Source organism: Cebus imitator, unplaced genomic scaffold (assembly GCF_001604975.1).
Source record: "Cebus imitator isolate Cc_AM_T3 unplaced genomic scaffold, Cebus_imitator-1.0 Scaffold314, whole genome shotgun sequence".
Lineage (NCBI taxonomy): Eukaryota > Metazoa > Chordata > Mammalia > Primates > Cebidae > Cebus > Cebus imitator.
The window spans coordinates 2,521,923-2,534,345 of NW_016107629.1; the positions used below are offsets into that span (position 1 = coordinate 2,521,923).

General features: G+C 34.7%; 1 protein-coding gene across 5 annotated transcripts in view; it reads right to left on the reverse strand.

Moving 5' to 3' along the window:
* The window catches only part of VWA8 (von Willebrand factor A domain containing 8), a 386,591-nt gene that overhangs the window by 254,943 nt on the left and 119,225 nt on the right, over positions 1-12,423 (reverse strand). For all 5 annotated transcript variants that reach the window (XM_037729667.1, XM_017503777.2, XM_017503778.2 and 2 more), the window contains 2 exons: positions 3,102-3,260; positions 905-1,020 (listed from right to left, as the gene is read on the reverse strand). In XM_037729667.1, coding sequence (XP_037585595.1) covers positions 905-1,020; positions 3,102-3,260 — 275 coding nt within the window. The remainder of the gene's footprint in view (positions 1-904; positions 1,021-3,101; positions 3,261-12,423) is intronic.

Here is a 12,423-nt window from a genome sequence, read left to right on the forward strand (position 1 = left end):
TCTAAAAGTGACTATATAATTGGAAGTAAATCACTCCTCAGTAATTGCATAGCATTTCACAGGTTTAAATGAAATATTGGTTGGCTGCTTGTTTGTTATTTTCTTCCCTTATTCCTTCCTGTCTCCATTGTTAAGCATAATTATTGGCATAAAAGAGGTTTTCAATACCCATTTTTAGACTGTATTCTAGCCTGGACAATAAAACAAGACTCCTGCCCTCTCTCCCTCTTTCTCTTCCTCTTTCTTTCTCTCTTTCATTCTTTTTTTCTTGCTTTCTCTCTTTCTTTCTTTTTCTTTTTTTCTCTTCAACCCCTCCAAAAAAAAACCTAGATAAAACAAAGCTAGGAGTTAACTTTCATTTGTTGCCTTCAATTTAGAAAAAAAAAAAAAAAATAAAAAATTAAAATAAAAAAAAAAAAAAAAAAAAAAAAAAAAAAAAAAAAAAAAAGAATGATACGATGGACTTTTGGAACTCAGGGGCAAAGAAGCTTGGTAGGGGGGATGAAGGATAAAAAACTATATATTGGGTACACTCCTCGGGTAACAGGTATACTAAAATCTCAGAAATCACCACTAAAGAATTTATCCATGTAACCACAAACCAACTGTGCCCCAAAAACTATTGAAATAAAAAAACAAATCACTGTCCTATTAACAACAAAAAAGCCAATAAAACAGTTGATTAGGTTTAAAAAAAAAAAAAAGTAAGGCTGAGACTACAGAGTGCACCTTAGAGAGCAACTTCAAGTTTTTAGAAATGCCAAACTAGTGTCCTACCCAGGATACCAAATTATTAAACTGTTCAAAGTTGTCTTGGCATTACTCTAGGTTCGGAAAAATAATAAACAGTATTATTTTTAACTTAATAATAAGTTAAAAATAAGAGTAATGGACCCCAAATTACCTCATCTGTAGCTGTTCATCAGACATTTGCAGCTCCTCTTTTAAACGCATATACCTGTCTTCTCTCAGGAGCCTAGAACCATCATAGAGGCTTAGCTCTCGATCATGGATTAATCTAACAGATAAGAAAAAAGTCCAAAAATAAATTAATCCATTTTGAACGCTGAAGTTTTCAGAGGCAGAATCAGTAACTCAACAGTCTATTACTGCTGGCAATCGAGTCTAATAATTTTGTTAGACCTTTCAAAATTTCAAATTGACTAGTGCTGTTGTACTTGGAAAAACTGTTGGTTTCTCTTTTGGAGGGCAGTAGTCATACATACTTGATAGGGATATGAAAGAGGGGGAAGAGGGGAAAAAAGAAAGGAAGAGGAGGGAGAGGAAAAGAAACAGCTGAATGAGTGTCTCAGGATAACCACAAGGTATATATTCATAAACAAGGCAGGTGGCATTCTCTTGAGTCTAAAGTAACTCTGCATAAGTGTTGGCATCAAAATATTTCTATCTTTGGAATTACAAGATTTAAAAATATCAAAAATATTCATAATGAAATAACTACATTGCTTTTCACAAGGCAACTCTGATGGTGACCTAACCATCCACATCACACATAGCATAGTCTTCCAGATGTTGCAATGGCTGAAAAGCACTGTTCTATATCTCACACCAACCAACCCCTAAGTCTCCTGGTGCCCACAAAAGAGTTATCCTACATAGCCTCCATTCTATAAATACTGAAGGGAGGGGAGGCTGTATAATGCATAGGGTAGGAGTGCGGGCAGTGGAACCAATCAGTCTTGGGTTCAACTCCACCTCATGATTAGCTGAATGACTGGGGAATGGGCGAATGACTCTATCTCTCTAAACTTTCATCTTCTGTAACAAATCAAAACTTCACAATATTAATGAATATTAAATGGCTAATGTAAAATGGATGCTTAATATAGTTGTTCTCAATCTTGAATGTACAATAGAATCTTCTGGGAAGAGTTAAAAAATGCCAATGTTCAGACCTTGCCTTGACAAATTACATCAGAAAATTCTGATGGTGAAGCCCAGGCATCAGTATTTTTAAAATTCCCTTCTTGCAAGGTGATTCCAAGGTTGAGAGCCTGAGAAACACTGGGTTAACACAATGTCAAGCACAGGGTAGGTACTCAAGTAATGATAGTAGCTGCTTCTATGATTACTTCTTGCAAACATGTAAGAGATAGATAATAAAATGGGACTATTACCATGTCTGCAGTTGTCTGCTTGTGAGAAAAAATATTGTAAATCTATGGAACGTTTATGGTAAATCACTGAAAATGTGTGACTATTTTCAAATGCTCTAAAATCTAATCAGAATTAACAATGTATTTAGAATCTTTAATTATATTCAGAATCTGTATCGCTTCAAGAAAAAAAGAAAACTTGAGTGGTTAGTGGAGGAAATGGCTTATTCTACTTATTTAACCTTTCCTTATGAGTCAAAGTTAAAAATCAAACGTCTGCAAGTTTAGAGAACCAAAATAAATAAAAAACATATTAATCTCCTAAAATGACACAGGATGGGAATATTTTCTATAAAAATTACACATGACGAGTCTTCTCTCAACATTAAATTCTAGAGAAGTTTTAGGAATGTGTGGAAATTTTTCCCACCTAAATATAAGAAAACAATAGTTATAAAAATGTTCAAATTTACAACAAAGTGAGCTTTTATAGTCTATATAAAATATAATTTAAAAGCTATTATATATCTTATACACAAAACTATTTTTCTTTCTCTCTCAGAAAAAAAGATTCCAACAAGACCAACCAATAATTAAGATCTATGATTCATAGGAGTTTGTAAATGGTGAAGCTGTGACTGACAAATTGTAGAAACTTCAGCAGTGTGATATGCTGCATATATACACCTGTATATATAAAGTCTCTCAAACTTACTACTGAAGAGCTTTCTTTTTGCAGCACCTACACACAGAATTTTGCTATGGCAGTGGCTTTTCCCAAAATGTTCACTATTTGGAGTTTTACCGCATTGTGTTTATAACAATAAAAAAAGTACCGTTCTACTTGGTATAGAATCATGATTTTTCAGGATCTACATAACACAGTTAAAAAAAAAAAAAAGAATGAGACAGTTTCATCTTTAATATGTAAGTCAGACTGGTGTGTGTGTGTGGTGTGTGTGTGTGTGTGTGTGTTTGGGAAATTTGCAATACAGCGAGTGTGCCTGCATTTACCCGGTGAATGCCATCCAACAAGACCAGCTTGCCTTCCAGAGCAGCATTCACAAGGGGTGAGGATCGCCAGGCAGTGTCTCCATTTGGAAGGGTATATCTCTGCTGTAGCAGATCACGCGCAGTCATATCCTAAAACAAATCCCCACAACCCACCAAAGAACATGAGGAATTAATTTTTAAGATAAGCAGGGTAGCTTACATGGCTTTATAGAGTCACCTCTCTCTGAACTTAACATTCCATATAACAACTGAGAAGTCATCTTCACCAATCCCCAAAAACAAATATCTTCAGAAAGCTGTTTTTGGTCATTTTAAGATTTTTTTTCTATTACTCATTACATAATATAGTAAGGGTGAGAGGTTATTTTTTCCTTCTTCATATATAGCATTTTCTTCCTCTTCTAAAATGTTTGTTTACATAATGGCAGTAATCTCTACCTGAATAACAGAATTTAACTCAATCAGCTTTATTCCTGTATTTTTGTATGCCAACTCTTATGGTGACCTAACCATCCAGGTGTTGATTCAATTTTAAAATGAGAGATCATGCAAACTCAACATGGAGAGATGTTTATCAATAATGTGCATTTTCTTGGAGTTGATGAGTTTTCCTGAAAAGCTATGCTAGGACCATCACAGTGACTCATTTTATTTAAAGAGGCTTGATAATGGAGAAAACTGAAGAGGATAGTCATCAGATGAGGTACAGGAATTGGGAAACAATAGCATAGCACTTACAAGCAATTTTCAAAGCACACACACAATGTGCTAACAATAAAATAGTGTAACAGACTTAAGCAAACTATTAATAGTTGTGGCATATAACAGTGTATGTACTGTAAAAAATTTTTTTTATTTTCATTTTTTTCTTTCTTTCTCTCTTTTTTTTTTTTTTTTTTTTTTAAAAAAAAAAAAGATACTATGAGACTTTCTCAGGGTGATGCTCTTCCTTAAAAGAAAAAAAAAAAATCTGGAGCTATATAATATGAACAATTTTTTCTTACATGTGCTAATAAGGATAGCTTCTTTTCTATCACCTTCAGATACATTTTTTGCACTTATAGCAAACAAAAGTTAAACACATTTACAGTCATTTTTATCCAAACATTTAAAGTCTTTTGTAAATTTTTGGCTACACACTCCCAACTTTCAGCAAATAGAAAAGTAATGAATCTGCTTTATATTCATAATGGCAATGAATCTTTATTGAAACCGAGATTAAAATTTAAGTCTTAATTACTTCAACATTCTCACTATCAAGAAAGTACTGACTAAATGGCTATGATTAAAAGTTCAAAAAATAGCAGATGTTGGCAAGGTTCTGTAGAAAAACGAATACTTTTACACTGTTGGTGGGAGTGTAAATTAGTTCAACCATTGTGGAAGACAGTGTGGCAGTTCCCAAAAGACCTAGAGGTAGAAATACCATTCAACCAGCAATCCCATTACTGGGTATATACCCACAGGGATATAAACTGTTGTATTATAAAGATACATGAATACACATGTTCATTGCAGCACTATTCACAAGAGCAAAGACATGGAATCAACCTAAATGCCCATCAATGGTAGACTGGATAAAGAAAATGTGGTACATATACACCACAGAATACTATGTAGCCATAAAAAGGAACTAGATCGTGTTCTTTGCAAGGACATGAATGGAGTTGAGGCCATTGTCCTCAGCAACTAACCAAGGAACAGAAAGCCAAATACCATGTGTTCTCATGTAGGAGGAAGTTGAATGATGAGAACACATGCACACTTGGTGGGGAATAACAAACAGTGGAGCCTGCCAGAGGGTGAAAGGTGGGAGGAGGGAGAGTATCAGGAAAAACAGCTAATGGATGGCGGGCCTATTACCTGGGTGATGGGATGTTCTGTGCAGCAAACCACCATGGCACACATATACCTATGTAACAAACCTATGCCTCCTGCACATGTACTTCTGAACTTAAAATAAAAATTGGAAATTAAAAAAAAAAAGTACTGACTTATGAACTATGAATAGGCTCATTTTGAATCATAAAGACCCTTGAAAAATAGTAACATTCAAACTCAGCAAGTTCCTATAACCTTAAAAGGCTGGTTTTTGACATATTATCAAAATTTGCCCTTTTTAAATAACTTTAATTTTTCAACTATGAATTCTAAATTCTATGCAAAAGCAATATCACTCTCTTGCTGCCAATGACAGTTACAACAACCAAGACTGAATTCATCACCGTCATCTGTGTTTACTGAGACAGTCACGACATTCCTCATCTTTTCCTGGACTCAAGCAAAAGATTCATCCCCACTCATGCTTATGCTACAGAACAAACACCAAAGGGATCACTGTCAAGAAAAATAGGTCAAAATCAAAATAAGTATTTGTGGGTCATTTTTATAGTCAAACTATGAAAAGAAATCAAATATTATATATGCATATACATGTGCATATAAATATATACACACACAGAGTTTTTTAAGTTATATAAAAACAGATGAATTTAAAGAAAACTCTTGGTATGAATTATTCCAGAAAAATATTTGCTATAGAGTCACATCACACTTTTTCATTACCCTGGAAAAGTAAAACACAGTTTGGGGCAGCCATTCAAAGTTAAAGATACATTATCAGAAGCAGCAGAGAAATTTTTGAAACATATAAACTTAAGCTCCACCACCCTGAAGATTCGGATTCAGCAGGGTCAACATGGGGCCAACCATCTGTTTTTTATTAAACATTACATAGATGATTCTGATATGCCTTCCAGGTGGGAAACACTGATTTAAAAGACATTAAATTAATATTTATACCCTTCTTTGTTCTAATATGATATGAGATTTCACAAAGATATACAAAATACACAACAAAATAGCATAAATAAAAAGCGAAAAAATGAGGGAAAGAAGGAAAGAGTAGGCTTTGTCTCTTTTAAGCATTCCTGTTGGAATTCAGAGAGGAGATGGAAGGATGAAGGCATTCAACTAGTATATTTTCAAAGAAACTGATGGATGTTAATTTTGAAAATCACAGCTTCAGACTGAAAACAGCCCAATTAAGGTTAGGAGTCTTTTGCTTGGGCCCAGAAAAAGATGAAGAATGTCGTCACTTTACCAGACCTAAGAGGCTCAGACTCCTAAAGAGCTGAGGCTAAAAACTGGTAACATTTAAAAAAAATTTAAATAGAAAGAATTCTTCATTCTCATACCAACATATCTGAATCACCATTCTGTGCATGATATAAAAAAGTACTATTTTATTTAGTCATAATTTCAACGTATTTTTATATCTTATTAATTCATAGAATGTGTACAGTACTTGCCTTATTCCAGTAAGTAAACATTTACCAATAGAGATGATGAGAAAGACAACTAGTACATAGGGTTCTTCTTTCCAACCTAGCAGTTGGAGACTCCCTTACATTCACCAAAGTAAAATTATTATTTGTTGCTACACAATACACAGCAGCAAATCAAAATAGCTCAGTGCTATAAATGCCAACCAAAGCTACAGACCAGAAATGCTCTGTCTTTCTTCAATCTTCAGAAGGGTAGAAATGGGAAATACTTGATATTACTTAGAAGACTAGCTCAGTTCAGTTTTATTACCTAAACTCTGTATGCCATCATATTCGAAAGAGTCATTTTCCATTTCTAATAAACACATACACACGTGTGTACAGACAGAGACAGAGTGAGTGAGTGAAAGAGAGAGAGAGAGAGAGAGAGAGAGAGAGAGAGAGAGAGGCAGAGAGGCAGAGAGCGCTATTTAAAAAATATTTTGTAGAGACAAGGTCTCACTGTTGCCCAGGCTGGTCTGGAACTCCTGGCCTCCTGCAATCCTTACACTTCAGCCTCCCAAAGTGGCAAGATTACAAGCGTGAGCCGCTGACAATTTCTATTACACCTTTGCATCAAAATAAAAACCTTCCTAAGAAAAAGAAAAGCATTTCCTTTAATATAAGCTATTGGTTTTCATAATCAAGAACTTCTATTGAAAGACAAACATTTCAGCTTTCCTTAAAGAGATATAGTTGGCCCTACTTTCCCCAGTATTAGTTATTATCAGAAGTTATTTTCAATTGTGTGAAAGTACAAGGAAACCAAAGTAAAACTAAACTTGCAGAGAACAACTGAATCTAATCTAATTAATAAAACTTTTCAGCATAGGCTGAATGGGGAAGTGATATGCACTAATTTCAGGTACAGTAATAAGCTAATGTTTAAAACAAAGTAACATCATTTTCAAGGGTTTCTGCCTATAGAAAATTTGGTTTGTAATACCACAAAATTATTGTTTTAATATCTTTAACAGACACTGTATAATGGAGTTGTGAAAAATATATATCATATCCTCATTCTTCCTATCTACTGCACATTCCTATTAGCAAATGGAAATGCAAATTTCTTTTTTAAAGTGTGCTTATTCCATATGGCCATTTTGGAAACACCCTAATAAAAATTTTAAAAATTGAAGGTCCTTATTTTTGCATATATTTTTCTCATGCTGAATCTCTTGAACTTAAGAGAATAAAAATAGCACTAATGATATCATAGAACCTAATCCACTTCCTCTTTCTGCATTTCCTTAACATTTTAAAAATAACAGGACATGAAGTTTTATTCCTTTAGGTCTACCAATGTCTAACCTTGAACACCTCACTTCCATTCAGATCCCTGGAAAATATCCATGTATCTCTTACATGTCAATTGGAATTATGTTCTTTTGATTTGCAACTGAGAAACTCTACTAAAAATTAAAATCTCCTAAGTATAACTCATAAAATACATGAAAGAATATAAATTTGAACCTTAAAGCAATTATATGCTTTAAATGTTTTTAGCACCTTTAAATGATATAAGCTAATTTTTTTGAGACTTCCCATGAGAAATCCAGATATAAGTCAATAGCTCAATAAAAAACTGTACAAAGTGGTTGTGTGTATAGTGTCTAGAATAAGATTAGAATTAGTTTTCCAAGGCATAATGTCATTCAGGAAAAAAACTGAAAATATAATAGTAAATTTTTATTGTTTAAAGAAATTTGAGCTCTCTCTTATTACTGATACTAAAGTAAAATTTTACATTACAATGCACATAAAACTTGTCTTGTAGGGAATTAAAATGATTGTAGCAAAAGTAGAATATCAAAGTACATATAGAATATGACTTCAACCAGGTTTTAAAAATATACATCTCTACCACATATATAAACCCAAGAGTTTCAGAAAGTATTTAAGTTGGCTTGCAAAAATATGCTTAATATAATGTATTATTAAATTAAAAACAGTGGACAAGGAAAACTAAAAAGGGAAAGATGAAACTAAGAAAGGAAAAGATGATATACAAAATATACTGGAAAAATCTAAAATTTGAATCTAATCTAATATCCAACATAAAGAGTGACATTAAAAAAAAGTTACAGGTGTTTCCGTGTTAGTTTACTGAGAATGATGGTTTTCAGCTTCATCCATGTCCCTTCAAAGGACATGAACTAATCCTTTTTTATGGCTGCATAGTATTCCATGGTGTATATGTGCCACATTTTCTTGATCCAGTCTATCATTGATGGGCATTTGGGTTGGCTCCAAGTCTTTGCTATTGTGAATAGTGCTGCAATAAATATATGTGTGCATGTGTCTTTATAGTAGAATGATTAATAATCCTTTGGGGGTATATACTCGGTAATGGGATTGCTGGGTTAAATGGTATTTCTGGTTCTAGATCCTTGAGGAATTGCCACACTGTCTTCCACAATGGATGAATTAATTTACACTCCCACCAACAGTGTGAAAATGTTCCTATTTCTCCACATCCTCTCCAGCATCTGTTGTTTCCTGACCTTTTAATGATCACCATTCTAATTGGTGTGAGATGTTATCTCATTGTGGTTTTGATTTGCATTTCTCTAATGACCAGTGATGAGCTTTTTTTCATATTGGCTGCTTTCTTTTTTTATTATTATTATACTTTAAGTTCTGGGGTACATTTGCAGAACGTGCAGGTTTGTTACATAGGTATACACATACCATGGTGGTTTGCTGCATCCATCACCCTGTCATCTACATTAGGTATTTCTCCTAATGCTATCCTTCCCCATTCCCCCACCCCTTGTTATCCCTCTCCCTCCCTGTGTCCATGTGTTCTCATTGTTCAACTCCCACTAATGAGTGAGAAATGCAGTGTTTGATTTTCTGCTCTTGTGTCAGCTTGCTGAGAATGATGGTTTCCAGCTTTATCCAGGTTCCTGCAAAGGACACAAACTCATCCTTTTTATGGCTGCAAAGTATTTCATGGTGTATATGTGGCACATTTTCTTGATCCAGTCTATCATTGATGGGCATTTGGGTTGGTTCCAAGTATTTGCTATTGGGAACAGTGCCACAATAAATATATGTATACATGCGTCTTTATAATAGAATGATTTATAATCCTTTGGGTATATACCCAGTAATGGTATTGCTGGGTCGAATGGTATTTCTATTTCTAGATCCTTCAGGAATTACCACACTGTCTTCCACAATGGTTGAACTAATTTACATTCCCACCAACAATGTAAAAGTGTTCCTATTTTTCCACATCCTCTCCAGCATGTTTTCACCTGCTTTTTTAATGATCGCCTTTCTAACTGGCATGAGATGGTATCTAAATGTGGTTTTGATTTGCATTTCTCCAATGAGCACTGATGATAAGTTTTTTCATATGTGTGTAGCCTGCATAAATGTCTTCTTTTGCGAAGTGTCTGTTTATATCCTTCACCCACTTATTGATGGGATGTTTGTTTTTTTCTTGTAAATTTGTTTAAGTTCTTTGTAAATTCTGGATACTAGCCCTTTGTCAGATGAGTAGATTGTAAAAATTTTTTCCATTCTGTTGATGGCCAATTCACTCTAATGATAAGTTTCTTTCGCCATGCAGAAGCTCTTTAGTTTAATTAGATCCCATTTTTCTATTTTGGCTTTTGTTGCTATTGCTTTTGGTGTTTTAGTTGTGAAGTCCTTGCCTATGCCTATGTCCTGAATGGTATTGCCTACGTTTTCTTCTAGGGTTTTTATGGTGTTAGGTCTTATGTTTAAATCTTTAATCCATCTGGAGTTAATTTTTGTATAAGGCGTAAGGAAGGGATATTACAGCTTTCTGCATGTGGCTAGGCGGTTTTCCCAATACCATTTATTAAACAGGGAATCCTTTCCCCATTGCTTGTTTTTCTCAGGTTTGTCAAAGATCAGATGGTTGTAGATGGGGGTGGTGTTGCCTCCGAGGCCTCTGTTCTGTTACATGTTCCATTGGTCTATATCTCTGTTTTGGTACCAGTACCATGCTATTTTGATTACTGTAGCCTTGTAGCATAGTTTGAAGTCAGATAGCATGATGCCTCCAGCCTTGTTTTTTGTTTTTGCTTAGGATTGTCTTAGCTATGCAGACTCTTTTTTGATTCCATATGAAGTTTAAGGTGGTTTTTTCCAATTCTGTGACAAAAGTCAATGGTAGCTTGATGAGGAGAGCACTGAATCTATAAATTACTTTGAGCAGTATGGCCATTTTCATGATATTCACTCTTCCTAACCATGAGCATGGAATGTTTTTCCATCTGTTTGTGTCCTCTCTTATTTCATTGAGCAGTGGTTTGTAGTTCTCCTTGAAGAGGTCCTTTACATCCTTTGTTAGTTGTATTTCTAGGTATTTTATTCTCTTTGTAGCAATTGTGAAAGGGAGTTCACTCATGATTTGGCTCTTTGTTTGTCTATTACTGGTGTATAGGAATGCTGTGATTTCTGCACATTGATTTTGTATCCTGAGACTTTGCTGAAGTTGCTTATTAGCTTCAGGAGATTTGAGGCTGAGATGATGGGGTCTTCTAATTATACAATCACGTCATGCAAATAGAGATAATTTGACTTCCTCTTTTCCTAAATTAATACCCTTTATTTCTTTTTCTTGCCTGATTGCCCTGGCCAGAACTTACTGATGGGGATGTTCTGGCCAGGGCAATGTACTATGTTGAATAGGAATAGTGAGAGAGGGCATCCTTGTCTGGTGCCAGTTTTCAAAGGGAATGCGTCCAGTTTTTGCCCATTCAGTATGATATTGTTTGTGGGTTTGTGATAAATAGCTCTTATTATTCTGAAATACATTCCATCAATACCTAATTTATTGAGAGTTTTTAGCATAAAGGGTGGTTGAATTTTTCAAAGGCCTTCTCTGCGTCTGTTGAGATAATCATGGTTTTTGTCTTTGGTTCTGTTTATACGAAAGATTATGTCCCACAGAAATACAAACTACCATCAGACAATACTACAAACACCTCTATGCAAATAAATCAGTAAATCTAGAAGAAATGGATAAGTTCCTGGACACTGACACCCTCCTAAGACTAAACCAGGAAGAAGTTGAATCCCTGAATAGACCAATAACAAAGACTGAAATTGAGACAGCAATTAATATCCTACCAACCAAAAAAACTCCAGGACCAGACGGGTTCACAGCTAAATTCTACCAGAGGTACAAAGAGGAGCTGGTACCATTCCTTCTGAAACTATTTCAAACAATACGAAAAGAGAGAATCCTCCCTAACTCATTTTATGAGACCAACATCATCCTGATACCAAAACCTGGCAGAGACACAACTAAAAAAGAAAATTTCAGGCCAATATTCTTGATGAAAATTGATGCAAAAATCCTCAATAAAATACTGGCTAACTGAATCCAACAGGACATCAAAAAGCTTATCCATCACTATCAAGTTGGCTTCATCCCTGAGATGCAAGTCTGGTTCAACATATGTAAAGGTTTTCTTTTCAGAGGTGTCTATTCATATCCCTCAACCAGTTTTGGATGGGGTTTTTTCTTGTAAATTTGTTTAAGTTCCTTATAGATTCTGGGTATTAGCCCTTTGTCAGATGGGTAGATTGCAAAAATTTTCCCCCATTCTATAGGTTGTCTGTTGACTCTGATGATAGTTACTTTTGCTGTGCAGAAGCTCTTTAGTTTAATTAGATCCCATTTTTCTATTTTGGCTTTTGTTGCCATTGCTTTTGGGGTTATAGTCATGAAGTCTTTGCCTATGCCTATGTCCTGAATGGTATTACCTAGGTTTTCTTCTAGGGTTTTTATGGTTTTGGGTCTTACATTTAAGTCTTTAATCCAACTTGAGTTAATTTTTGTATAAGGTGTAAGAAAGGGGTCCAGTTTCAGTTTTCTGCATATGGCTAGCCAGTTTTCCTAACACTATTTATTAAACAGGGAATCCTTTCCCCATTGCTTGTTTTTGTCAGGTTTGTTGAAGATCAGATGGTTGTAGATG